At 34.6% G+C, this 26,277-nt stretch overlaps 1 protein-coding gene across 14 annotated transcripts in view; it reads left to right on the top strand.

Annotated features, from left to right (window-relative positions):
• The window catches only part of AKAP9 (A-kinase anchoring protein 9), a 145,571-nt gene that overhangs the window by 12,698 nt on the left and 106,596 nt on the right, over nucleotides 1–26,277 (top strand). For 13 of the 14 annotated variants that reach the window (XR_012333982.1, XR_012333981.1, XM_073809717.1 and 10 more), the window contains exons 2-7: nucleotides 9,600–9,854; nucleotides 17,658–17,702; nucleotides 23,587–23,640; nucleotides 24,008–24,178; nucleotides 24,967–25,122; nucleotides 25,764–25,961. Coding sequence is in view for 12 of the 14 variants with exons in the window: in XM_073809717.1 (XP_073665818.1) it covers nucleotides 9,600–9,854; nucleotides 17,658–17,702; nucleotides 23,587–23,640; nucleotides 24,008–24,178; nucleotides 24,967–25,122; nucleotides 25,764–25,961 (879 nt within the window). In the remaining 2 variants the exon portion in view is untranslated. The remainder of the gene's footprint in view (nucleotides 1–9,599; nucleotides 9,855–17,657; nucleotides 17,703–23,586; nucleotides 23,641–24,007; nucleotides 24,179–24,966; nucleotides 25,123–25,763; nucleotides 25,962–26,277) is intronic. The other variant, XM_073809720.1, reaches the window with a different exon arrangement.

Genomic DNA, 26,277 nt, shown 5'->3' with positions numbered 1-26,277 from the left:
TCCCGGACCGGGGCACGAACCCATGTCCCCTGCATCAGCGGGCGGACTCTCAACCACTGCGCCACCAGGGAAGTCCATGACTCACTACATTTTAAAGATCCTCAATGTGCAGTAAAGTTTGGGACCCACTGACATAGCTAATTTGTGTGATTCTGCAAAACTAGGTGATTATACATCATGAACTCTTATATGCCAGCTACTTTACTTGGTGTGCAACTAAAGAAGTAAGGATGATTTCGTCAGAAGGAAAACTGGCTGTGCTGAATACACAAAAAGTATTTTAGTCTGCAACATGACTAGTAGGTTGATAACATAAATGTACTTTATGGGTGAGTTTAGGGATATTTATATGATTATTGCATCATGCACTGATTTTCAAATCCTTCAATAAGATTCATCTCCCCTCTGTTACTTTCTGGATATCTTTTCTAACTCTTTGTTCCCTAATTCCAAGAGAAGAATCTAATCAACTGCCTCTTTTCTCATCAGACTAGACTGAGAGGAGCAGCTGGGGTGTCCTGTATGGTAGGAGCTATGAGCACTGGCCAGTTTCCTCAGCAGGAAGTTCTAAATACATACTTTAAAAATACTTAAATATGTTTCACCTGCAAAAGAATACATATAAATTATATAGATAAGAAAAATTATTTTTAAAAAATGACTTCTATGCCTGTCACCCAGTTTAAGAAATACACACATTCAAATACATTTGAAACCTTTCCCAATCTAATCCCACCCCCTCTCTACCTAAGGTAACTACAATTCTGAATTTTCTTTATCAGTGCCTTGCTTTTCTGTACCACATATGTTTACATAATATATTAGTTTTGCTGTTTTTGAACTTAATGGTATCATATTATAAGCAGTATTTAATGATTTTCTTTTTGTTCAGTATTATGTAAAGATGTTCACACCTGCATACAATTCCATTATAGGAATTTACCTCATTTAGCATTCTCATATAAATGAGCATTTGGGTTGTTTCCAGTTTTTCTGTTACAAACACTGGTGCTGTGTTAACTTTTGCCCATTTTCCGATGCATATGCCCAAGGCCTAGCGGTGTGCAGAGATCATAATCCCATGGTCCCTCAGTCCTCGGGGAGTAGTGAGTGTGTTGTGTTGTGGAATGAGATAGGAAGAGGAAGCAAAACCAAAGCCAACTGATATTTATGTCTTTATTATACACCCAGTTTCATCACAAATGATCTCTGACAGATCATTGGAGCTGTTGATGGGCACTGGATATCTGACAAGATGGGCCATTGAAGTGACCAGATATAGCAGTTCTTTTATTTTTTAAGTCGATATTTCCTGCAAAAAAAATGCATATAAGAGAGAATAATATTCTATTATCTGTGGCTTATAAGTGAACAAACCTCAGATAATAAGCTGGCATGTATTTTTGCTGCTGAGGGTGATAGCATCTGTTACAGATATACCTTGTTTTAGGATTCTCCTTTACATGAACTGCTATTTATTTGTTTATTTTTGATGAGATTAAGCTTTATACTATGCAGAAACTAGATAAGGTTGGGGCAAAGTGCCATTGTTCTCACCGTTCAGTGTTAGCAGTAAATGAGGTGACAGTGAAATGAAACAGAAGTTGGTGGCATCTGAACAGTGAGGTGTAATAATCTGCCACTGTTAGCAGTTATGCTTATGGGATGTCTGGAGAGGGTGTCTGGAGAGGCTGATGAAAGAGGCCAGGCCCCAAGACAGCATAATTCCTGGGACTTCTGCCTTATTTCTGTCTTTTGGGATGAGATTTTTGGTAGATGTGTAGTTGTATTATATCCTTTTAAAAATAGTGATATTAACATATGGGCCCATAGTTTTATTAGTGAATATTCTTTACAGATCTTTGGGGGAGGGAGGGAGGCAGTGAAAATCTCTCAGAAAAGAAAACAATTACCCATACTCTCATAACCTACAAGTAATCACTATTAACAGTTTGTTCATTCTTTGTTTCTATGTATATTTTTAAACTTAGCTTGAATCATACTCTGCATGCAGTTTTGGTCTCTTTTCTCCCCCAGCTTTATGTTGAGAGCATTTTCCCACATGAAATTTTTTTTGAAAACATTATCTTTGACAGGTACATAATATTACATAGTATGGTTGTATAGTAATGTAACCATGGACCTGATTTATCATTTTAGGTTTTTTTTTAGAAACTATACAGGTATTCTGAAGTTCTGAGGAATAAGCCTAAAACTATTGCTTATGGTTCCTGTTTTCTGTAAAAAAAAAAAAAAAAATTATCTTTTTTTCACTCAGCAAATTTTTATTGAGAACCTATATGCAGGCACTATTCGAGACTTAAGAGTATTAAATAGGCTTTGATTTTGATTAAAAATCCCTGCCCTCCTGGAGCATCTCTTCTAGTTATTTGTTCTACAATAATAATTTGACTTCATATACTTCTTATAGTAACATGAGCCTAAAACAGTATTTTGGTAATTTTATATACTTAGAACTGATTTGTTCTAAACACTATACTATAATCATTCCACTTTGTATTCTGTATGTTTTTTCATTTGGTATCATTTCATAATTGATACTATTTATTGAACTGTTTTTTCAAGCAACAGTTAAAAAGGAACTTTTATAATGTAGAATTCTAGTTTTTCTTCTACATAATTAAGTGAGAGTATGGGGAAGAAAAAGGGAAAGAAACAGTTGAAAAAAACTTTTCCAATTTAAGCATTAAAAGCTGGAAGAAATTTTATTTATTGATTGACATATAGTTGATCTACAATATTATATTATTTTCAAGTGTACAACATAGAGATTTAATACTTTTATAGGTTATACTCCATTTAAAGTTATTATAAAATATAGGCTATATTCCCTGTGCTGTACAGTATATCCTTGTACCTTACTTATAATATTTTATACATAGTAGTTTGTACCTCTTAATCCCCTACCACTATATCTTGCCTCTTGCCCCACTGGTAACCACTAGTGTGTTCTCTATATCTGAGTCTGTTTCTGTTTTGTTATATTCATTTGTTTGTTCTGTTTTTTAGATTCCACATATAAGAGAAAACATACAGTATTTGTCTTTCTCTGTCTGACTTATTTCAGTAAGCATAAAACCTTCTGGTCCATCCATGTTGATACAAATGGCAGAAGTTTGTTCTTTTTTATGTCTGAGTAATATTCCATTGTATGTATACCACATTTTCTTTATTCATTCATCTGTTGATGGACGCTTAGGTTGCTTCCATATGTTGGCTATTGTAAATAATGCTACTGTGAACATTGGGGTGCATGTATCTTTTTGAATTACTGTTTTTGTTTTCTTCAGATATATCACCTAAGAGTGGACTTGCTGGATCATATGGTAAAACTGAAAGAAGTTTTAAGAGATCCTTCTAATCCTCCTCTTCATTGTACAGTTGAAAAAACTGAGTTCTCTTGAGGTTAAGTGGCTTGTCCAGTGTCACATAGCTAGTTTATTAGAGTCTCTGTAAACACAACAGTCCAGTACTCTAATATATGTAATCCATATTCTTTTTGAAACATTATTTTCACTCAAAAAATATTTGGGCTTACTATGTGCCAGACAATGAAATGTGTTAAAATTTGCAAAATTAAGGTAACTTTTTCAGTTCCAGAATCCGTTTTCTTCTTAGACGTGAAAGTGTTCCAAAACTTTGAGAAAAATTCTGCATTGAATGAGGTTTTAGGATATAAATAAGACTGCTGTCTCCATAAGGTAAAGTCCTGTGGTCTTTTCCATATCTGATTTCATCGGGTCTATTTGGCACTGTTATTTTCCAACAGTTTGTATTTTGTCATATCGTTGGAAAATATTCTTCAGAGCATCTTTAAAGTGTTGCTTTTGTCTTCTTTGTTTTCAGTTGCCCTACTTCAGCTCTACATACAAATTGTGTTTGGGTCAACTGTGTTATTCTTCTGTGTTTTCATAGTTAGGTCCCTGAAGTTTTGTTGTAATAGCTTGTACAGCATTGTTCAACATTCATTAGGGAATATCACAAAGGTAAAGGCTGCACGGACAGGTACAAATAGTTACATAATTAGAATTAATTAGGATTTCTTAAATTTTCTACAGTAAAAACATAGCTACTTACAGCTGCTTTTGAAGACTAGAGAAAGTAGATAACATTTTTTAAATATTTTATAATTTCTTGGTGTATGTGTGTGTTGTGTGTGTGTTTTTTCCCTAGTGTTGTCAAAAAAGTATTTGTTTTGGTGATTTCATTTGTTCATGCCTTTAAACTTCCTGTTCTAGATTTAATGTTAGTGGTTTTAAGTTTAATGACAAATGAAGGAAAAGAGCTCAGAATGCATGGAATGCAAATTGGTGTAATGGAAAGAATACTGGCTTTGGAGTCAGATGTTCCTGTTCTATTTTGCTACTTTTGGGCAAGTAACTCATATTTGTCTTCAAATCTCAGCTTCCACATTCTTTTCTCAATATTTCATGACTTCTCCCTTACATTCCCATTCAAATTAAGTCTTTCTGTTTTAGACTTTCTTTAGTACCTATACTTTTTCTTCAAAGCACTTTTTGTCTCTTGAAATGATATATTTCTGTATTTGTCCATATTTGTTTAATTTTTTTCTTCCTACCTGGATTACAATTCAGAGGAGTAGGGTTTGTATCTGTTTCATTACTACCTACCCTGCACAGGGCAAACACATGATAATTTATTCCATAAACACAATAAATATTTTTTAAATAAATGAACTACTCACTACTGTCTGTCATATGCCAAGTTATTTCCTTCACAGCTGTAAAACTCTGCAACCACACCTCTTACAGAAAGCCTTTTTTGAGAAAATCAGGACAAGAGAAGTTCTCGTACTACCTCCTTAAAGATAACATAGGACTGTTGAGTTTACAAAATTGTACACTAACTTTTACCTTGTTTCTCACAACTCAATGAAATAATCGGCTGGCCTAGACTAAAAGATCCTACTGTTAAGACAGTGTATTTCGACTCATGTCTAGCTTTGTGCCTGGCACATAAACACCTGATGAACTCTCAAGAAACAAAACAGATTCCAGTTAGTACTTTTATTGAAGTGACATTATAAAAACTTGGCATTTTTTTTACAGCATTAAAAAAATTCCTTGTTTTATTGAGAATGATCATTTATAAATAAATATTGAGTTTATGAAATAAATTATTAGCCATTTTTATTTAATTATTCGTGTTCTGGTCCGGGTAAGACATTTGCTTGAGATCTGAATTAGTTTTGAAAGACAAGTGTATATGGACATGATATCTTTCCAGTAAATCTTGCAGCTATTTCCGTGCCTGCATATGTTAACATTTTTATAATTGGCTTCCAAATGACAAACACAGATGTCTGTAGTCTGAATTTCCAGCATGTTTTAGAATAAATGTTTTTCCAGTAATTTAAAGTGCCCCATTGCAGTATCAAATGATTAACTAATTGAATAGAGTTTCTGGTTTTTGCTTATCTGCCAACTTGCCATTTTTCAGATTTAAAATAAAAATAGATAGCTATTTATGATGTGATTTATGATGTGCTCTTGTTCCTTTTCTCATGTTTTTACAAAACAGAACTCTTCCTAAAAAGCTATTATTTTTGTTTTTCTGAGAATTTCATTTTGTCATTTGTTTAGTTTTTCTGTTTATTTGTTTTGCCTAGTGGGGTAGAGAGATTATGGTGAGAGGGAATATTTTATGTTTTAATTCATTTAATTGCCACTTTGAATTCTGAGACCATGGAACTTTTTTAGATAGTGGAATTAGATATGTCAGTTTATCATCTTAGTTCTTAGGTTCTGTGGAACAGTGCTTAAAATTATTGCTTAATGTTAACTTTTCTATAAAAGGTATGTTATCTTTTTTTCACTCATCATGTATTTATTGAGTACTGTTCTAGATTTTGAATATATAGCAGTGAACAAAAGTTCTTACATTCATGGAGTTTACCTTCTGGTTAATTGTTCTGGAAAAAATAATATGACTTCATGTAATCAATAACATAGGCCTGAAACAATGTCTTGGTAATTTTATGTCCTTAGAAGTGATTAGTTCTACATACTGTAATAGAACTTTTTTTTTTTTTTTTTTTTTAATAGCTGCGTTGGGTCTTTGCTGCGCGCGGGCTTTCTCTAGTTGCAGCGAGCAGGGGCTACTCTTCACTGTGGTGTGTGGGCTTCTCATTGCAGTGCCTTCTCTTGTTGCAGAGCACAGGCTCTAGGCCTGCGGGCTTCAGTAGTTGTGGCACAAAGGCTTCATAGTTGTGGCTCGTGGGCTCTAGAGCGCAGGCTTAGTAGTTGTGGCTCATGGGCTTAGTTGCTTTGCGGCATGTGGGATCTTCCTGGACCGGGGCTTGAACACTTGTCCCCTGCATTGTCAGGCGATTTCTTAACCACTGCGCCACCAAGGAAGCCCCTATTCTCCTTTCTTTTTTTTTTTTTTTTTTTTTGCGGTATGCGGGCCTCTCACTGTTGGGGCCTCTCCCGTTATGGAGCACAAGCTCCAGACACGCAGGCTCAGCGGCCACGGCTCACGGGCCCAGCCGCTTCGCGGCATGTAGGATCCTCCAAAACCGGGGCACGAACCCGTGTACCCTGCATTGGCAGGCGGACTCTCAACCACTGCGCCACCAGGGAAGCCCCCCATTCTACTTTTTATTCCATATCTATTATTAACCTTTTCATTGGGTTCATTTAATAATGGATACTGTTGTCTCAGGCAGCGGGTTTTTTGTTTGTTTTTTTTTTTGCGGTACGCAGGCCTCTCACTGTTGTGGCCTCTCCCATTGCGGAGCACAGGCTCCGGACGCGCAGGGTCAGTGGCCATGGCTCACGGGCCCAGCCGCTCCGCAGCATGTGGAATCTTCCCGGACCGGGGCACGAACCCGTGTCCCCTGCATCGGCAGGTGGACTCTCAACCACTGCGCCACCAGGGAAGCCCCTGTTTGTTTTTTTTTTAATCAGTCTTTTTATAGTACAGGATTTTAGTTTTCTCTTTTGTTATGTATTTGTAAGTATAAATAAATATTAAATATAAATTATATATCCTAACAGAGTTGGAATTTTAAGCAAAATCTTCATCATTGCCCTGATATCCTCTGCTGTCTGAATATATTTTTAAATCTTAAGAATGTCATTAGCATTTTTTTGCTTTTGCATTCTTTCTGAGGGATCGTTTTAAAATGATGTCCCTAGACTTTTGATTCTATTTACAGATAATATATAATAGTGTTTCAGTTGGTTTATTTTTAAGAATGAATTTGCTCTCCAAAGTAGTTTAAATGCATTCCAGCAGCTTAATAATGTACAAATAGAGGCAACTGGTCTTGCATCTGTTCCTTAAGCAGATAGTAGAATAACTGACTAGTTGCTGATCAACTGGGGAAGAAATTTAAATGTGATATATTTTTATATTGCAAGGTCAGTGATTAGATATTTCTGACTTATTAATTAGACACATTTGTTAAGTAAACAATACAGATCTGTAAACTTTTCTTCATTTACAGCAGACAAAAGTATAACATGCTGTATGTTATTCTATAGATTCTAGTATTTGTCACATATTTTGATAGTTAATGATATCAACATCATCAAGATTGCTTTAATCCTTTATATCATAAGACATTTACTGGCCATCTTTGTAATTGGTCTAATTTATATATTAATATGTTCGTATATTTCCTCTGTTTCCTCTTTTTAAGGCACAAAGGGCTTACACCTGTTCTTATGCTTTTGTTTCTCTCAGAATGACTGAGTTCAAATAAAATTTAGGAATTGGTAGTTAATAGTTGCTTCATATAAAATTTGGAAAATTTATGCACCAAAAAGGAAATTTCAAGTGAGCATAAGGAAAAATACCTGTAATCCCAAATCCAGAGACAGACCAAAGTTGTTATGGTTATATTCTTCCAGAATTTAATCCATGCCTCTGTGTATAATGTTATTAAAATTTAAAATAGGTATAATTGTGGAAGGCTGTGAGCCTGAGGCCTGCCTTATCTTTGTTAAAAGAGATGCACTTAATTTTCCTTTTACTAAAAAAGGTTATATTGCAGGGGGCTTCCCTGGTGGTGCAGTGGTTGAGAGTCCGCCTGCCGATGCAGGGGACACGGGGTCATACCCCGGTCCAGGAAGATCCCACATGCCGCGGAGCGGCTGAGCCCGTGAGCCATGGCCGCTGAGCCTGCGCGTCCGGAGCCTGTGCTCCGCAGCGGGAGAGGCCACAACAGTGAGAGGCCCGTGTACCGCAAAAAAAAAAAAAAAAAAAAAAAAAGGTTATATTGCAATATTATACCTAATGTTGTGTATAAACATTTACTATTAATAATGGTTTACATTAATATTTTTAATATTAATAATGGTTTGCATTAGTATTATTTTAATTGAATTAATCTAGTGTTGCTCAAAATATGTTATCCGTATCTTCTGATACAGGTAGTGATGAGATATTTTAGGTGATATCCTGATCTAATATTAAATAAGAGTGGATAGTATTGTAAAAAAAAAAAAAAAAAGTTACTACTTTTCCAGGTTTCTTTAACCAGGTTCCTTATAAGCCAAAAGTCTGATACTTACAGATCCTTAGCACCCCTCTAACACTTGCCTGTTTCTCTTAGAACCATCAGCAATATATCTAGCTAAAATTTTAATAATACAGTTTTATTTTTCATTGTATTCATTTTTGTTTTTGTTTTTAAAAAAATGACAAGTGATACTTTTAATTTATGCCAAGAATAGAGAGTATCCTTTTTTTTTTTTTTTTTTTTTTTGGGGTATGTGGGCCTCTCACTGTTGTGGCCTCTCCCGTTGTGGAGCACAGGCTCCAGACGTGCAGGCTCAGCGGCCATGGCTCACGGGCCCAGCCGCTCCACGGCATGTGGGATCTTCCCGGACCGGGGCACGAGCCCGCGTCCCCTGCATCGGCAGGCGGACTCTCAACCACTGCACCACCAGGGAAGCCGGACAGTATCCTTTTAAAATAAATTTAAATAAGAAAAGTACACTAGTTAAAACATATTAAGTAACTGGTAAGTTTAGGTGACACTAGGATATGGCAAAAATCCTGATGATGGTATGCAAATGATTAAGGGCTAGGAGGCTCTACTGTTTGATACTGAAAATATTTATAATTTTTCCCATTATAAACAAGTCTGCAATGATCATTTGTATAGCTAAAGCTTTTTGCATGAAATAATTACATTTACTAATATACATAAGTGGAAGTTGCAGAAATTCCACAAAGCAAATGCATTTAGAACTCCTATGTTTTCATATAATCTCATATCCAGAGATTATACTCCTACCGAACAGTGAATAAGAATGCCTGTTTTTTATTCTACCCAACTCTGGGGTAGAATAGACATGATATTTTCTTTAGACATGATATTTTTAGTTCTTCTCAACATTTGAACAGCATTCATTCAGAAATACCTAGTTTCTTTGCAATTTAGTAGTCATTTTTGTGTTAAACACAGTAACCATGGTCCATTATTTTGTCATCATTTTAGTGATGGGTTGATCTTTTAAAGAAAGTGACTCCAAATCTACTTTTTTCTTAGTGCTTATAAAGAAAAATTATCTATGACAATAACGATGATTTTTTTTTTTCTGTAGCTTGCCCAGTTTCGACAAAGGAAAGCTCAATCTGATGGGCAGTATCCTAAGAAGCAGAAGAAAAAGAGGAAAACTTCAAGTAGTAAACATGACATGTCAGCATACCATGCTGTGAATATTGAGCAGTCACAGAGTGATGAGATGTGCACAAATAGTTCTCAGAGATTAGGCTCAGCTGTGACTCCTGAATCCACAATAATGAGAACTCTACACAGTGGAGAAATAGTTAAACATGACCAGGTCTTCTCTGTTGAAGTAAGTATTCATCCAGATTTTTAAATACTAGCATTCTAAGTGTAAAGTTGTTGTAATGACAACACTCATTAGCACCCTATGCGATTTTTGTGAGCTTGATTTAACAAACACTTACTGAGCAGCTGTATTACACCAAAGATTGAGCACCAAGGATACAAAGATAAATATGACAGTCTCTATCCTTGAAAGTCACTCTGGTGGGGAAGGTGGATGTAAGATAGGCTGTGTACCTTGATTAGAGCCATGCTAGCAACAATGCACATGGTGCCCTAAAGTACCATGATTTGGGGGAATGCCCAAATCAGTCTTGTGTGTGTTATTTGGGAAAGTTTCCAGGAAGAGAACCAAGTCTTGAGGTGTAAGTTAGAGTTAGCTAGAGGCAAAGAAGTAGGGCAGACAACCTCCATGCTAAAGAATCAGCATTCTCAAAGACATGAAACAGTGTGATGTGATTTGGAAACCTTAAGTAGTTTAGTTTTAAATGGATCTCAAAGTGATCAGGATAGGATGGTGGTAATGGTGAACAGAGGGAGGCTGTACCTGGCCCACAGAAAGTTTTCCGCAATAATTGCTAATTTTCTTCCTCCCGTTAATGATGGAAATTTCAAGAATAAGGAGATGAGGGACAAGTTAAGAGTGGATTGGGTGGTGGTGGGATGGTGGAGCTACCAAGACCAGGAGTAGAGAACAGTGGGATGCTTAGGAGGAAGAGTGTTGTACAAGGCAAAAAATTATCATTTGGATTGTGCCCTGGCATATTTAGGTGGAAATAGGATTTAGATATATAGGGATTTGAGCTTTAGTCAAGAGTCAGAAATGTCATAGAGATTTGCTATTCATCATAAAAGTGGATCTGAGTTTTTCCTTCTTAGAGTTTTTTGAACATTTTGGATACATAGATTAATGTTTTTCATCAACTTTGGGAAGTTTTCAGCCATCATATCTTTGAATATTCTTTCTGACCCTTTCCTCTCCTTCTGAGTCTCCCTTATTCATATGTTAAATTAGTATGTTTGTTGCACAGGTCTTTGATGATCTGTTCATTTTTTTAAATTCTTTTTTCTTTTTCTCAGACTGGATAATTTCAGTTGAACTATATTGAAGTTTGCTCTGATTCTTCTTCCTCCTCAGATCTCCTGTTTAGCCCCTCTAGTAAATTTTACATTTCAGTTACTTTACTTTTAACTCCAGAATTTCTCTTTGGTTCTTTTATAAATTCTTTCTTTTTTTATATTCCCTATTTGGCGAGGCATTGTTCTTATAATTTTCTTTAGTTTTTTAGACATTATTTCGTTCATTTATTTGACTTTTTAAAAAATAGCTAATTTAAAATCTTTGTCTATTAAGTCCAATATCTATGTTTCCTCAGGGACAGTTTCTACTGACTACTGTTTTTCTTGTGTATGGGCCATACTTTCCTTTTTCTTTGTGTATATGTAATTTTTAAAAAATTTATTTTTGGCTGCATTGGTCTTCTTTGCTGCAAGTGGGCTTTCTCTAGTTGCAAAGAACAGGGGCTACTCTTCATTGCGGTGTGCAGGCTTCTCATCGCGGTGGCTTCTTTTGTTGCATAGCACATGCTCTAGGCACGCGGGCTTCAGTAGTTGTGGCGCGTGGGCTCTAGAGTGCAGGCTCAGTAGTTGTGGCACACGGGCTTAGTTGCTCCACGGCATTTGGGATCTTCCCGGACCAGGGCTTGAACCCGTGTCCTCTGCATTGGCAGGTGGATTCTTAACCACTGTGCCACCAGGGAAGCCCTGTATTTGTAATTTTTTGTTGAAATCTAGATCTTTTGTATGATACAATATAGTAACCATGGTGCTTGATTTGATTTGAAGATGTTTTTATTTTCATTTTCTGCCTAACAAATCAATACTTGGGCTTTCACTGGAATTTTAGCATTTCAAGTGCAGAGTGTCTTGTTCACCATTTTATCCTCAGTAGCACAGTTCTTGGTACACAATATGCATTTAATCAGTAGCCATTTAAAAGAATAAATAAGTGAGCGAACCATAAGGACTTGCATCATGAAAGTGGGTTTTTTTTGGCTTTTTTTTTTGGCCGCGCTGGGTCTTCATTGCTGCACACAGGCTTTCTCTAGTTGTGGCGAGTGGGGGCTACTCTTTGTTGCAGTGCACAGGCTTCTCGTTGCAGTGGTTTCTCTTGTTGCTGAGCACAGGCTCTAGGCACACGGGCTTCAGTAGTTGCAGCATGCAGGCTCAGTAGTTGCAGCATGCAGGCTCAGTAGTTGTGGCACGTGCACCCCAGAGTGTGCAGACTTCAGTAGTTGCAGCGTGTGGGCTCAGTAGGTGCGACATACAGGCTCTAGAGCACACCAGTTTCAGTAGTTGCAGTGTGCAAGCTCAGTAGTTGCAGCACATTGGCTCAGTTGCCCATGGCATGTGGTATCTTCCCAGACCAGAGATCGAACCGATGTCCCCTGCATTGGCAGGTGGATTCTTAACCACTGGACCACCTGGGAAGTCCCATGAAAGTGTTTTAGATTTAAAAGAGGGCCACATAAGTTAGGAACCACTGCTACAGGATTTTAGAATAGGAGTAAGCTTATTTCTGTTCCTGGCATCATAACTACATCAGAGAGGAGGTTGACTTGGAACTTGATCTTGAGTGCTGAATAAAATTCCCGTAAGTATAGATGAGAAAGGAGACAGTGATGCTTCCTGTTTGGTTTTTTTTTTCGGTTTTTGCTTTTTTTGTTTGTTTGGTTGGGATTTTTTTGTTTTTTGTTTCTGTTAAGTTTTGGGGGCTCATTGGACAGGTACTTTATTATCTTTCTCCATTTTGGAGGAATACTTCTCAGACTTCCATGTATATACAGATCACATGTGGGATCTTTTTTAAAATGTAGATTCTGATTCAGCAGGTCTGGGTGGGGCCCATGAATCAGCTTTTTAAAAAATTTTTAATGTTTTTAAATTGAAATATAGTCGATTTACAATGTTGTGTTAGTTTCTGGTGTACAGCAAAGTGATTCAGTTATAAGTATATATACATATACTTTTGTATATATATGCATCCATATATGTATATGTACTTATTCAGATTCTTTTCCATTATTACAAGGGTTTATTACGAGATATAGAATATAGTTCCATGTGCTATACAGTAGGATCTTGTTGTTTATCTATTTTATATATAGTAGATTGTATCTGCTAATCCCAAAGTTCTAATTTATCACTCCCTGCCTTTCCTCTTTGGTAACCATAAGTTTGTTTTCTATGTCTGTGAGTTTGTTTCTGTTTTGTAAATAAGTTCATTTGTGTCATTTTTTTTAGATTCCACATGTAAGTTATATCATATGATGTTTGTCTTTCTCTGTTTGACTTACTTCACTTACTATGATAATCTCTAAGTCCATGCATGTTGCTGCAAATGGCATTATTTCTTTTTTTATGGCTGAGTAATACTCCATTTTATATATATATATATATATATATATATATATATATATATATCACATCTTCTTTATCCATTCATCTGTCGATGGACACTTAGGTTGTTTCTGTGTCTTAGCTATTGTAAATAGTACTGCTTTGAACATTGGGGTGCACGTATCCTTTCCAATTAGAGTTTTCTCCAGATACATGCCCAGGAGTGGAATTGTTGGAACATATGGTAATCATATGAGTATTATCTTGGCTGTGAGTTTGTGATAAATAACTTTTATTATGTTGAGGTATGTTCCCTCTATACCAACTTTAGTAAGAGTTTTTATCATGAATGGATATTTCACAAAAATAAACTCAAAATGGATTAAAGACCTAAACATAAGACCAGATACTATAAAACTCTTAGAGGAAAACATACGCAGAACACTCTTTGGCATAAATATCTTTTTCGATCTGTCTCCTAGAGTAATGGAAATAAAAAGAAAAAAAACACCTAATTAAACCCAAAAGCTTTTGCACAGCAAAGGAAACCGTCAACAAAACGAAAAGACAACGCACAGAATAGGAGAAAATATTTGCAAGTGATGTGACCGACAATGGATTAATCTCCAAAACTTACAAACAGCTCATATGGCTTAATATCAGAAAAACAAACAACCCAATCAAAAAATGGGCAGGAGACCTATATAGGCCTTTCATCAAAGAAGATATACAGATGACCAAGAGGCACATGAAAAGATGCTCATCATCGCTAATTATTAGAGAAATGCAAATCAAAACTACAATGAGATACCACCTCACACCAGTCAGAATGGCCATCATTACAAAGTCTACAAACAATAAATGCTGGAAAGGGTGTGGAGAAAAGGGAACCCTCCTATACTGGTGGGAATATAAATTGGTATAGCCACTATGAAGAACAGTATGGAGGTTCCTTAAAAAACTAAAAATAGAGCTAACATATGATCCAGTAATCCCACTCCTGAGCATATATCTGGAGAAAACCATGGTTCAAAAGGATACATGCACCCCAGTGTTCATTGCAGTGCTGTTTACAATAGCTAAGACATGGAAACAGTCTAAATATCCATTGACAGCTGAATGGATAAAGAAGATGTGGTACCTATATATACAATGGAATATTACTCAGCCATTAAGAAGAATGATGGATGGACCTAGAGTCTTTCATACAGAGTGAAGTAAGTCAGACAGAGAAAGACAAATATCACATGATATTGTTTATATGTGGAATCTAAAAAAATGATACAAATGAACTTATTTACAAAACAGAAACAGACTCACAGACTTAGAGAATGAATTTATGGTTACCAGGGGGAAGGGTGGGGGGGGGATAGATTGGGAGCTTGAGATTAACATGTACACACTGCTGTATTTAAAATATATAACCCTATTAGAATTTTTTAATGTTTCTTTATGTGTATACACAGGATAATTTTATAGATGTAAACATTATGTTTAATTGTATTCAATAACATGAACACAAAAGTGGAATGATAATAAAATAAGATAACCAACAAGGACCTACTGTATAGCACAGCAAATTCTGCTTAGTAGTCTGTAATAACCTAAATGGGAAAAGAACTTGAAAAAGAATAGATACATGTGTATGTATAACTGAATCACTTTGCTGTACACCTGAAACTAACACAACATTGTTAATCAACTATACTCCAATATAAAATAAAAATTTTTTAAATTCTTAAAAAAGAATGGATGTTGAATTTTATCAAATGCTTTTTCTGCATCTATTGAGATGATCACGTGGTTTTTGTCTTTTCTTCTGTTGATGTCGTGTATCACATTGATTGATTTGCATATGTTGAACCATCCTTGTGAACCTCAGATGAATCCAGCTTAATCATGGTGTATGATCCTTTTGTTTGTTTGTTTGTTTGTTTTGCGGTACGCGGGCCTCTCACTGTGTGACCTCTCCTGTTGCGGAGCACAGGCTCCGGACGCACAGGCTCAGCGACCATTGCTCACGGGCCCAGCCGCTGCACGGCATGTGGGATCTTCCCGGACCGGGGCACGAGCCCGTGTCCCCTGCATCAGCAGGCCGACTCTCAACCACTGCGCCACCAGGGAAGCCCGTATGATCCTTTTTAATGTGTTGGTGGATTTGGTTTGCTAATATTTTGTGGAGGATTTTCACATCTATATTCATCAAAAATATTGTATGGTAATTTTCTTTTTTTGTGGTATCTTTGTCTGGTTTGGGTATCAAGGTGATAGTGGCTTCATACAATGACTTTGGGAGTTTTCCCTCCCCTTTAATCTTTTGGAAGAATTTGAGTAGGATTGATATAAGTTCTTCTTTGTATGTTTAGTAATCTCCCAGTGAAGCCATCCAGTTCTGGACTTTTGTTTGAAGGGAGTTTTTTAAAATTACAGATTCTGTTTCACTTCTAGTGATCAGTCTGTTCAAATTCTCTATTTCTTCTTGATTCAGTTTTGGTGGGCTGTATGTTTCTAGAAACTGGTCCATTTCTTCTAGGTTGTCCAACTTGTTGGCACATAATTGTTCATAGTATTCTCTTACGGATTTTTGTATTTCTGTGGTATTGGTTGTTATTTCTCCTCTTTCATTTCTTATTTTATTTTGGTCCTCTTTTCTTCTTGGTGATCCCTGCCAGAGGTTTGTCGATTTTTTCCTTTCAAAACACCAGCTCTTGGTTTTTATTTGATTTGGTGATTTTTATTTGGTGATTATTTCTATGTTTTATTTTGTTTTATTTTATTTTATTTGGGGGGGTGTATGCAGGCCTCTCACTGTTGTAGCCTCTCCCATTGCGGAGCACAGGCTCCACACGCACAGGCTCAGCGGCCATGGCCAACGGGCCCAGCCCCTCCGCAGCGTGTGGGATCTTCCCGGACCGGGGCACGAACCCGTATCCCCTGCATCGGCAGGCAGACTCTCAACCACTGCGCCACCAGGGAAGTCCTCTATTGTTTTTTAAATTTCTGTTTTATTTATTTCCTCTCTGATCTTTATTATTTCCTTCCTTCTGCTGACTTTAGGTTTTGCTTTTCCTTCTTCTTCTAATTCTTTTAGGTGGTAGGTTATGTTGTTGATTTGAGAAATTTCTTGTTTTTTGAGCAAGTCCTGTGTCACTATGAACTTCCCTCTTAGGACTGCTTTTGCTGCATTTCATAGCTTTTGTATGGTTGTGTTTTCATTGTCATTTGTCTCAAGGTGTTTTTTTAATTTCATTGTTGAGCCATTAGTTTTTTAGTAGCATATTGTTTAGTTTCCCTGTAATCATTTTTTCTCATTTTTCTCTCTGCAGTTGATTTCTACTTTCATGCTGTTGTGATCAAAAAAGATGCTTGAAATAATTTCTATTCTTTTAAATTTGTTTAGGCTCGTCATGTGTCCTAGTATGTGGTCTATCCCAGAGAATATTCCGTGTGTGCTTGAAAAGAATGTAGTCTGTTTTGGGGGGATGTAATGTCCTGAAAATATCAATTAAGTCTAACTGTTCTATTGTGTCATTTACGATCTCTGTTGCTTTATTGATTTTCTGTCTGGAAGATCTGTCCATTGATGTCAGAGGGGTGTTAAAGTCTCCTATTATTATTATATTTCCATCAGTTTCTCCCTTTATGTCCGTTAGTATTTGTTTTATGTAGTTGCTTCTATATTGGGTTCATATATCGTTCATATTTGTTGAGTGAAAAAATGAATTATCTGGGTCTCTTTTTTCACTTGTAAAATTAGATTCTTAGATTTGATGAGAGCATGTGAACAGTGAAAGCAGTGAAAATTTAGGTTTCCTCTTTGACTCTTCCTAGTACTTCTAAGCTGAGGGAAGCTTAGAAAAGCCACTCACTTCATACCCAAATCCCAGGGATGTAAGGATGAAGCAAGAATGTCTTTGAAAGTTTTTTGTAAGCTGCAACAGTGTTAATAACAACAGAGGTTGGTAATTTTCTTCAAGTTGTTGCTACTTTTCTAGCACCAAAATTTGATGATTCTTCATTTTAAAGAAATTGAACTTTTTGGAGTAACAGTTTAAGACTTTATTTTATTTAAAAGAGATGTAAGAATTAGAGGGATGATATCTTTTTTGGTGCTTTTGTCTTACAAATGATTTGTAGTGTATAAAAGACCCTGTGTGAAAGTACTTCTTGATACTTTTATATTTATAAAACTGCCTAGTGATAAATTTTAGATGTGTTATTTAGCCATTGTGATTCATAATCAGAGTGGAATTTTAAAAGAATTTTAATAATTTTTTGCCTGTTTTTTAGTAATAGTTTTTGAGTTTTCTATCATAAGTTACCAATAATAATGGGCTAATAAAGTACAATATTTGGAGAGGGGACGCAGTAGAAGGGCTTTAATATAATCAGTTTTTACTTTCTGTTTTAGCCGGAAAGTGAAATTTCAACCACAGCAGATGACTATAGTTCAGAGGTAAGGATAAGTAACACTGTGATTGACATTTCATATATTTTTGAAATTACTGTTGATTATTAGTACTTTATTACTTGCAACTCACATGTTTTATGTTTTTATAAATATAATAAGAATATAGCACAGTATGATGTAATGTAAATGACCTAGAAAACCTGAAGTTTATATTTTTCTGACATATCTTTTTTTCAGATTATTAACTAAAGTCTTAAATCTGTTTGAATAAGTTGGTCCTTAATTAGATTGAGGCCTTGTTTTAGTTTCTAGGAAAGTGTTTGAAATTGGGTTTCTAGGATACATGATATAAGGTGTCCATATTTAACACAGTAAACATTTCATATTATAGGGTATTATATTTTGTGTAATGCTTTTTACAACTGCTTGAATTCTAGTTAATTACATAAATTCATTTATTGAAATTAATGTTGCAGTAGTGATTTTTAATTTAGGTGATAAAAGCTAACGTGGGCATTGGACACTTTTGGAAATACCTTCTTTTTGTGTTAATAAGTGTATGTCATTTTATCTTTTTTTTATTCTTTTAGATATGATTGTCATTTTTTTTGGTCCAGTATTTGAGGACATGGAAAACTTTACTTTGAATGGTTCAACAATTCAGTGTATTCTATAAGTTTTGATTTATTGTAGGTGTCTATTAGGAAAGAAAAAAAAGCTTCATGTACTTAAATGAACTTATTACTGTTTTGGATTGCTAATGGGAGTGAAAACTTTTACACTTCAAAAGTTTAATGTGTTTAAAAGCTGGGAATATACTTATTAGTGATCTGGTCAGGGAAATAATTAACCAACGTTAAATAAATAAATTAGTTCCCAGTTTAGGCTACATAAATTTGCCTTTATGGGAAGTATCTCAGTTTAAAATTACAGCTTGCAATTCAGAGAATCTGCACTTGTGACTTTAAATTTGGGGCTTAGATATGAAAACATTGCTTTTCTCTTCCATAATACTTTAATTCTTAGAGCTTGTCTTTTTTGATTGAAGTTTAAGATGGTTTGGCATTTGAACTACTGGTGACTTTTGGGCAGCCCAGGATTCCACAAATGCATTTTTTTTTCTTTATACCAAAGTGAATTTTTTTTATAATCCAAGTGGCTACAGATCAGACCGTCTAATACATGCCTATGAAATTTGGTTAAAATTTATATTTTAAATTTTTATTGTGATACCTAGTAAATATGATGTGTTTCAAAATGAGGTACAAATAATTTTAAATATAAGTCCTACAGATAAAAGTTAAAGCATGTGGTCCAGGTCTTCCTTGGTGGTTCAGTGGTTAAGAAGCTGTCCTGACAATGCACACGGGTTCAAGCCCATGTCTGGGAAGATCCCACGTGTCATGGAGCAACTAAGCCCATGCGCCACAACTACTGAGCCTGTGCTCTAGAGCCCGCGAGCCACAACTACTGAGCCCGCATGCCACAACTACTGAAGCCCACGTGCCTAGAGCCCATACTGTGCCACAAAGAGAAGCCACCGCAATGAGAAGCCCACGTGTTGCAACTAGAGGAAGCCTGTGCGCAGCAGTGAAGACGCAATGCAGCCAAAAATAAATAAACAAATAAATTTATTTTTTTTAAAAAAGAGTAATACGAATTAAAAAACAAAGCATGTTGTCCATGATTTAACAATAAGAAATATATTTTATATATATGTGTGTATGTAATTTTATATATTTACATATGTATTACATATATGTGTATAGTTGTATACATGAATAATTGTGCACATGAGTAATATATAGGTATTCATACATACATATTTTTTTAAACCAAACTTTCAGGAAAAGATACTTTACTATGTGACCAGTCCTCTGATACTTTCTCTTTCTAACAGTGGTCACAAAAATTCAATTGATTAGCTGATTTGTAAGTTGAAAAAATTAGTGATTTTGAAGGTTACGTTGAAAGATAGTTATGAAATAATCTTTGACAGATTTGACCAGATTTGAATCATAATCCTTCTAATATTATCCATTTTGGGCCTAGATTCATAATGGATTATACTTTGAGAAATTTACATATTTTACTATGTGTATAGAAAATAGTATAAAATTGATAGTCTGTGAAATATTTGATGATGTCTCATGAAGATTGCTAAAATGGGTACTGCTTCAATCCATGATACTCTGGACTAGTTTTGGGTCTTTACCTACTTGATTTAATGACATTGGACTGGTTTGACTGAGCTAGAATTTCAGGGGACTTCTAAGCCATATTCACAGTCTTAGGAGGCAGAAAAATCTTCAGTAGGTCAAATTTATAAACCAAAGAATACACAACATGCTAAGTCAACTATATTTCAATAAAAATAAAAAAATAAACAAGGAGTAAATCTCACACTGTAATACTCTTCATATTAGAACTCTTAAGGGACCTCTAAAATGAAATTCCTTTCTAGGCAACACATATAACTTCACTACAAATAACAGATTTATGAAGTATAACAGTCTTGGCTGCTCTGGTTTGCAATTGAATATTCTTAAAATTTCAAAATTACATGGTTTTAATCATAAGACACATAATTATCTTGTATTTTGTCTAAATATCACTGTCATTTTTCTGGTACATAGGGAAATAAGGTGATGTAAAAGAGAAGGGGCTTTGGAGCCAGAAAGTCCTAATTTCAAATTTCAGCTTATTCACCTCTGAGCAGGATGAATTTGGACACATCACTTAAACACTGAAATACAGTTTCCTTACCTGTAAAATGGGGGAAATAATATCTATATCACAGGGTAGTTTTGAGGGTTATTTGGTAATTTTAGTATGATGTTTGATATATAAAAAACGATCAGCAAAGCTTGTGGTTTTTTTTACTGTGCTTCACTAGATGTATGCTTTTCTTCACACTAAGTTTATATGAAACAAATGAGTGATGAGAATTCTTTCAACGATTTATTCTCAGAAGGATTTCAGATTCTGATTCTATGTTTAATTAAAATTAGTTTAGAAATTTTATTTTGATAGATACGGTATGTGCTTAATGTTCTTGACTTCTGTGGCTAGTATACCCCTTGGATTAAAAAATGGATTCAGGTCTAGAAAGGATTAGTCAGATAATTTTATCCTGTGATCTCCCGAAGATCTGTTCTGTATAAAAATATATCCAATTGTGTATACTAGAGAAATCAGACTAAATAAAAAATACACTTCTTACGAGTTAATTTAAATTATACATAATCTTTTCAGTTCTTGGTGAAGGGACATTTCATATCTAAAATACCATATTTACATAAAATATTTTTATCGATACCATTAGAGCAGGGTTATTTGGGGAAAGTTGGAAATGCTACAGGCAACATACAGAGGTAAGACAAGTAAATAAATATGCTTTGCTATGTATAGAAAGATGAAATGATAATAGGGCATACAGTCTTTTTATGGACTTCAACTGATTATTCAGAACTTCTTAACCAAGTCACTTACAGGACTCACGACATTTATGAAGTGACTGGCTGGAGTTGGAGACATAGCCTATAGCCAGCCATTAAGTAACGTAAACTTAGCTTTTCAACTTTGACTTGGGTTTCTTTCTTTCTTCTTTTTAACTTCACCTTATTTTCATTTTCTCCCTCCCTGTCTCAGCTTATATATTGAAGGTATACAACATGGTGCTTGATACTTAACTTTGACTTTGAATGAATGATCTTAACTTCATTAGTTTCTTGGCTCTAATTCCAGGAGTCAGCTAGGCACACTGAACTCCTATAATTTTTATGAACTTTATGAACTATTAGATTCTTCTTATTTTTTATTAAAACATCCATTATTAATATTTTTGTACATACTGCCAAATTAAGTATAATACGGATAAGGTGTTAATCATAAATAGTGAGTTGTTCTTCTGTGTTTTTGAACTGATGTCCACGGAAAGGAAAAGTTTTTGTGTGAAGAACATTTTATGATTTTTAAAATAAGAGTCATCTTTCCTCTGATTCTTTCTGAATAAGCAGTATTTTTAGGAAATGATACTTACTCTAGAGAACATTTTAAAATTTAGAATGTACCTTATTTGTACTTTCCCAAATCTTCAAGTTGTCTACACAGATTGAGTAAATTATGAATTCAAAAAGACTATATTAGTATAGTCTAAAGGTTAAATGACTTTGAAAAATGCCACAGTAAAGAACAATATTAAGTAAAGTTAAGGTTTCTTCAGTTGGAGGAGTCTGTTCATCTAATCTTCATGTTTCAAGCTATTAATGTGCTTCATATTATGGTTTATCAAGTATTGTGTTAAAACGCTAGTGTAAGAAGATGAGATAAATGCTCTACCTGTTAGGTATCAGTGAAGTAATTATCTAGATTAAAAAATATAATCATTTATTGCTAACTATTAATGATCCTAATCTGTTGAGTGTTTCTTTTCTAACTTTGAAATATAGTTTAGTTCTGGTGTATAATCTCTTATTACCTATTTACATGATATTAAATTTTTAAGATCTGTTAATATTGACAAGATTTTAATATTTATTATAATAACAATTAAGTTTTGAAAACAGTCATGTAGTATTTTAAGAAGCCAATACATATGACTTGCTCAAGTGTAAAATGTGCTCAACTTAGAGAAAAGTTAAGCTGAATGTTGGCTATTTAATGTGTTAGATTCAATTATTATAAATAGATAACTAATTTATGTAAGTGATATCATCACTACTTAAAGGAATATCCTTTGTTTAATATGATATTTGAAAATATTCATAAAATCCATTTCATTATACTGTTACCCTAAAGGAGAAGTTTAGTAGATGTTTATCAAAGTGCTTCATTTCAAAATCAAGAAAAGCTAATTGGAAAAAAAAAAAGAAAAGCTAATTGAAATTTAGAATTTAATTTGAAAGTTATTGCAAGTGACTTTATTAATAATCTTAATAGAGTTAGTATTGCTGTGTTTTAATAGTTTTCACAAATTCTAATAATGTGTTGCCATAAAGGTGAAAATTTTTTTTAACTTTAAGCTTTGATTTTTGAAATTATCCTTGGGGGAAAAAAAGGAATCAAACTCTGGAAAGAACTCTTAATTAGGATCTTCACTTTTTAAAGTGGTGTGATCCATATCAACCTAATCCTAATTCTAAGTTATTCTATTCTGGTATTTCAACAGTAAAAACTTCATTATCTTGGATTCTGTTAACAGAATTGTGAGAAATTAAACATAAACAGGAATGAAATTCACTTGTTTGCTGTTAGGGGGAAGGAAGGTATTATTGAGTAGATTAATTGATCTGAAATTAATCTCCCACCAGGTCAACCCCAGAGACATATTCTGCCAACCTCCTGCGTCCTACCACAAAATGTCTGTGATAGAGACATCTGTATTCTGGAAAATCTCCACATCTGTCAGAGTTGGCATGGCTATCATAGTACCCTCAGGGGAAAGTTCTTGAGGAATTTTCCTCAGCTCTTGACATCTCCTCCTACTTCTTCACCTGCTTGCCAACCTTCAATAGATTTACATCAGTAAACAGTTTTACTTTAAAATGAATAGGGCTTAATCAAAAAACAGTTATTTAAATGATTTTAAGGCAGTGTTTTGTAGAGGAGGATCTTGTAACTAGAGGTTTATAGTTATTCTTCTGAAGACAAAAGAGAAACTGTACTTAGAACCTTAATTCACTTAAATGAAAATGTATAGCACAGTGTCTTTTGCATTGTAAGCACTCAAATGTATGAGGAATTCTTTGGCATTTGAAATGGTCATAATGTCTTTTAGATGTTTAAATTTAATCACTATATCTGTTTTTGCCAATGAGGCATTTTCCTTAGGCATAAGAAAAGCATGAGTACAGTTAGCACAAATATAATTGTTAGCTTTAAATAAAATTCTAAAACCATAATATTTCAGGAAATTGTTTTTATACAGGTAAATGGTTGCAGTTTTGTGGCGAGAACAGGAAAGCCTACAAATTTATTAAGGGTACAGTATTTAAAACTACTCATTATACTAATGTTTTATTCTATTTAAAACCATTTGGTTACTAACAAAGCTTTTCCCTGTATGTACTTCTTTCATTGTGTGATTTCTAAATGCTTTTAATGTGTAACAAAACAAAATTATCCACCTTTTGGTATAAAACTCAGTTGTAACTGAATTTGCAGATATCTTGTTTTTGCTCTTGAGGTATATATATCACATTAGCAACAAAGTAGGTTATCATGCCAGTAAACTCTCAGGTGATGAGTGATGTTTAAAATTAGACTTTGCTGTAGGATTCAGATTTTGAATCCCTTTTCCTGAGGGAATGTTGCTAGTACTGAATTATTAAAAATCTGGATTGGTTTAGGAAGAAGAATTTGTTGTTGATGATTCTTATTCTGAACATGGAGCACAGTACAATCAGACCCACCTAGAGATGATGGAAAATGAATTGGCTGGGAAACAACATGAGATTGAAGAGCTAAACAGAGAACTAGAAGAAATGAGGGCCACCTGTGGGACTGAAGGACTGAAGCAGGTGTGTTTACCTTATGTGGCTTTTGGTTTGTTACAAAACAAAAATAGGAAATTTGAATGATAGTATAGGTACATTCTTTAAAGATGGGTTTTTTAAAATGGTAACTTCAAGTCACCTCATAATATTTGTCCTTATACATATCATAAACAACATCGCTTAAAACTAGTCCATTAACAAGGCTAATATAATGAGATCTTTTTTTTAACTTTATGAGATAGCTAGACTGACATCACTTCAGTAGGGATAGATGTTTTTGTAAGCAGCCTGAGAGAAAATTATGTTGCATACCACATCAGTCAGTATATTGACTTAAACTCATTAAAAATGTCAGCCAGTCTTTGTAAGTAACTTCTTGTGGTTAAAGTAACATCTGTTGTTTGTGGCAGTCAGTTATGAAAACAAGGTGAAATAAGACATTGATAAGGATGACAGAATATATTTCAGTTTCATCTTCTTTAGAAACAAGTAAGGCTTAAACATGCCTATGATGGTAATGCCTACAAACGTTGGAGCATCCCTAAATATAAAGACACTTGTCCTTCTAGAAGTAGATATATGGATAAGTCAAATCTAATGTATTTTGTTCCCTAGTTCAGATGGTTTTTTAAAAGTTGATTTGGAAGTAAAACTAATTCCCGCAAGATAATAGCTTTCAAATATGCTTACAGATTGTGATAATTCTGCCAATGCATTTTGAATATCGTATTTTTGAAGAAGTTAGCTGTACTAATACTTAATTTTGTTAAAAATTAAATATAGCACATTTAATTTTCACTGATGTTTTTTAGTTGCAAGAATTTGAAGCTGCCATTAAACAGAGAGATGGCATCATAACCCAACTCACTGCTAATTTACAACAAGCGAGAAGAGAAAAGGATGAGACAATGAGAGAATTTTTAGAGTTGACAGAACAGAGTCAAAAATTACAGATTCAATTCCAGCATGTAAGTATTACTAATAGAACAAAATTTATTAAATTTTTAGGAACGAATTTTAAAAATTTTTCTTATATTTTCCAGAACAAATAAATATTTAAAAGCCATTTGCTTATTATGTATTATTTTGAAAAAACTAGTAAATACTTGTTATGTTAACCAGGAATTTAATTCATACTCCTTGAGTGGTTTTGTGCTATTATTTTCTTTGTACTTCTTCCTCATCTGTATTTTAAAATCTTGTAAGTCCGATAAGGTGGATTTTTGCAGAAATTAACCTGTAGTTAACATCCAACCTTTGTCAACCCTGGTATGATTTCATTTTAGTTAGGTTCTGAAACGGTCACTAGACTGAATATATTCCACTTACCTTTAATTAGAGCCATAGGAATCTGATTGTATTAATTAAGGTTTCTGTTGACAAGTAACAGAAAATAATTTTAGATAAGGGAGGAATTTATCAGCTTAGGTAATGTAATCATACTCATCTGATCAGCTATGGCAGCATGTTTGCTGGGGTCTCAAGCCTGTGAATCCAGTACAGTTCCCAGAGAGCAACTATGAGCCGAGTAACACCCCCCAAAGAATGTCTCTTCCGTAGTGTACTCACTGAAGAATTTAATACTTTGGGGTTTCTTTCTATTTTCAAGTTACAGGCTAGTGAAACTCTGAGAAACAGCACTCATAGTAGCACAGCTGCAGATTTACTACAAGCCAAACAACAGATCCTCACTCATCAGCAACAGCTGGAAGAACAAGACCATCTGTTAGAAGATTATCACAAAAAGAAAGAAGACTTCAAAATGCAAATTAGTTTCTTGCAAGAGAAAATTAGAGCATATGAAACGGTATGTTTAAGGAAGTCAGCCAATGTGCATCAGCTTTACAATTAATTTTAAAGTTTTTCATCCTAGTGTTTATCTTTTTGTTACACACATGAATCAGAAAGTTTCATAATTAAGAAAAGTTCTTTAAGCATGTAAAATAATTTATTTCAAAAGCAGTTGGGAGTCTTCCAGTAATAGGTTTTAAGATTATACTCATTGGGACTTCCCTGGTGGTCCAGCGGGTAAGAATCTACGCTCCCAATGCAGGCGGCCCACGTTTGATCTAGGTCCCACATGCATGCCGCAACTGAGAGCCCACATGCCGCAGCTAAACATG

The sequence above is a fragment of the Tursiops truncatus genome, chromosome 9 (genome assembly GCF_011762595.2).
Source record: "Tursiops truncatus isolate mTurTru1 chromosome 9, mTurTru1.mat.Y, whole genome shotgun sequence".
NCBI classification, from domain to species: Eukaryota; Metazoa; Chordata; class Mammalia; order Artiodactyla; family Delphinidae; genus Tursiops; species Tursiops truncatus.
Note: the sequence above shows the minus strand (reverse complement) of the source record. Positions and strands in the feature narration are given on the sequence as shown.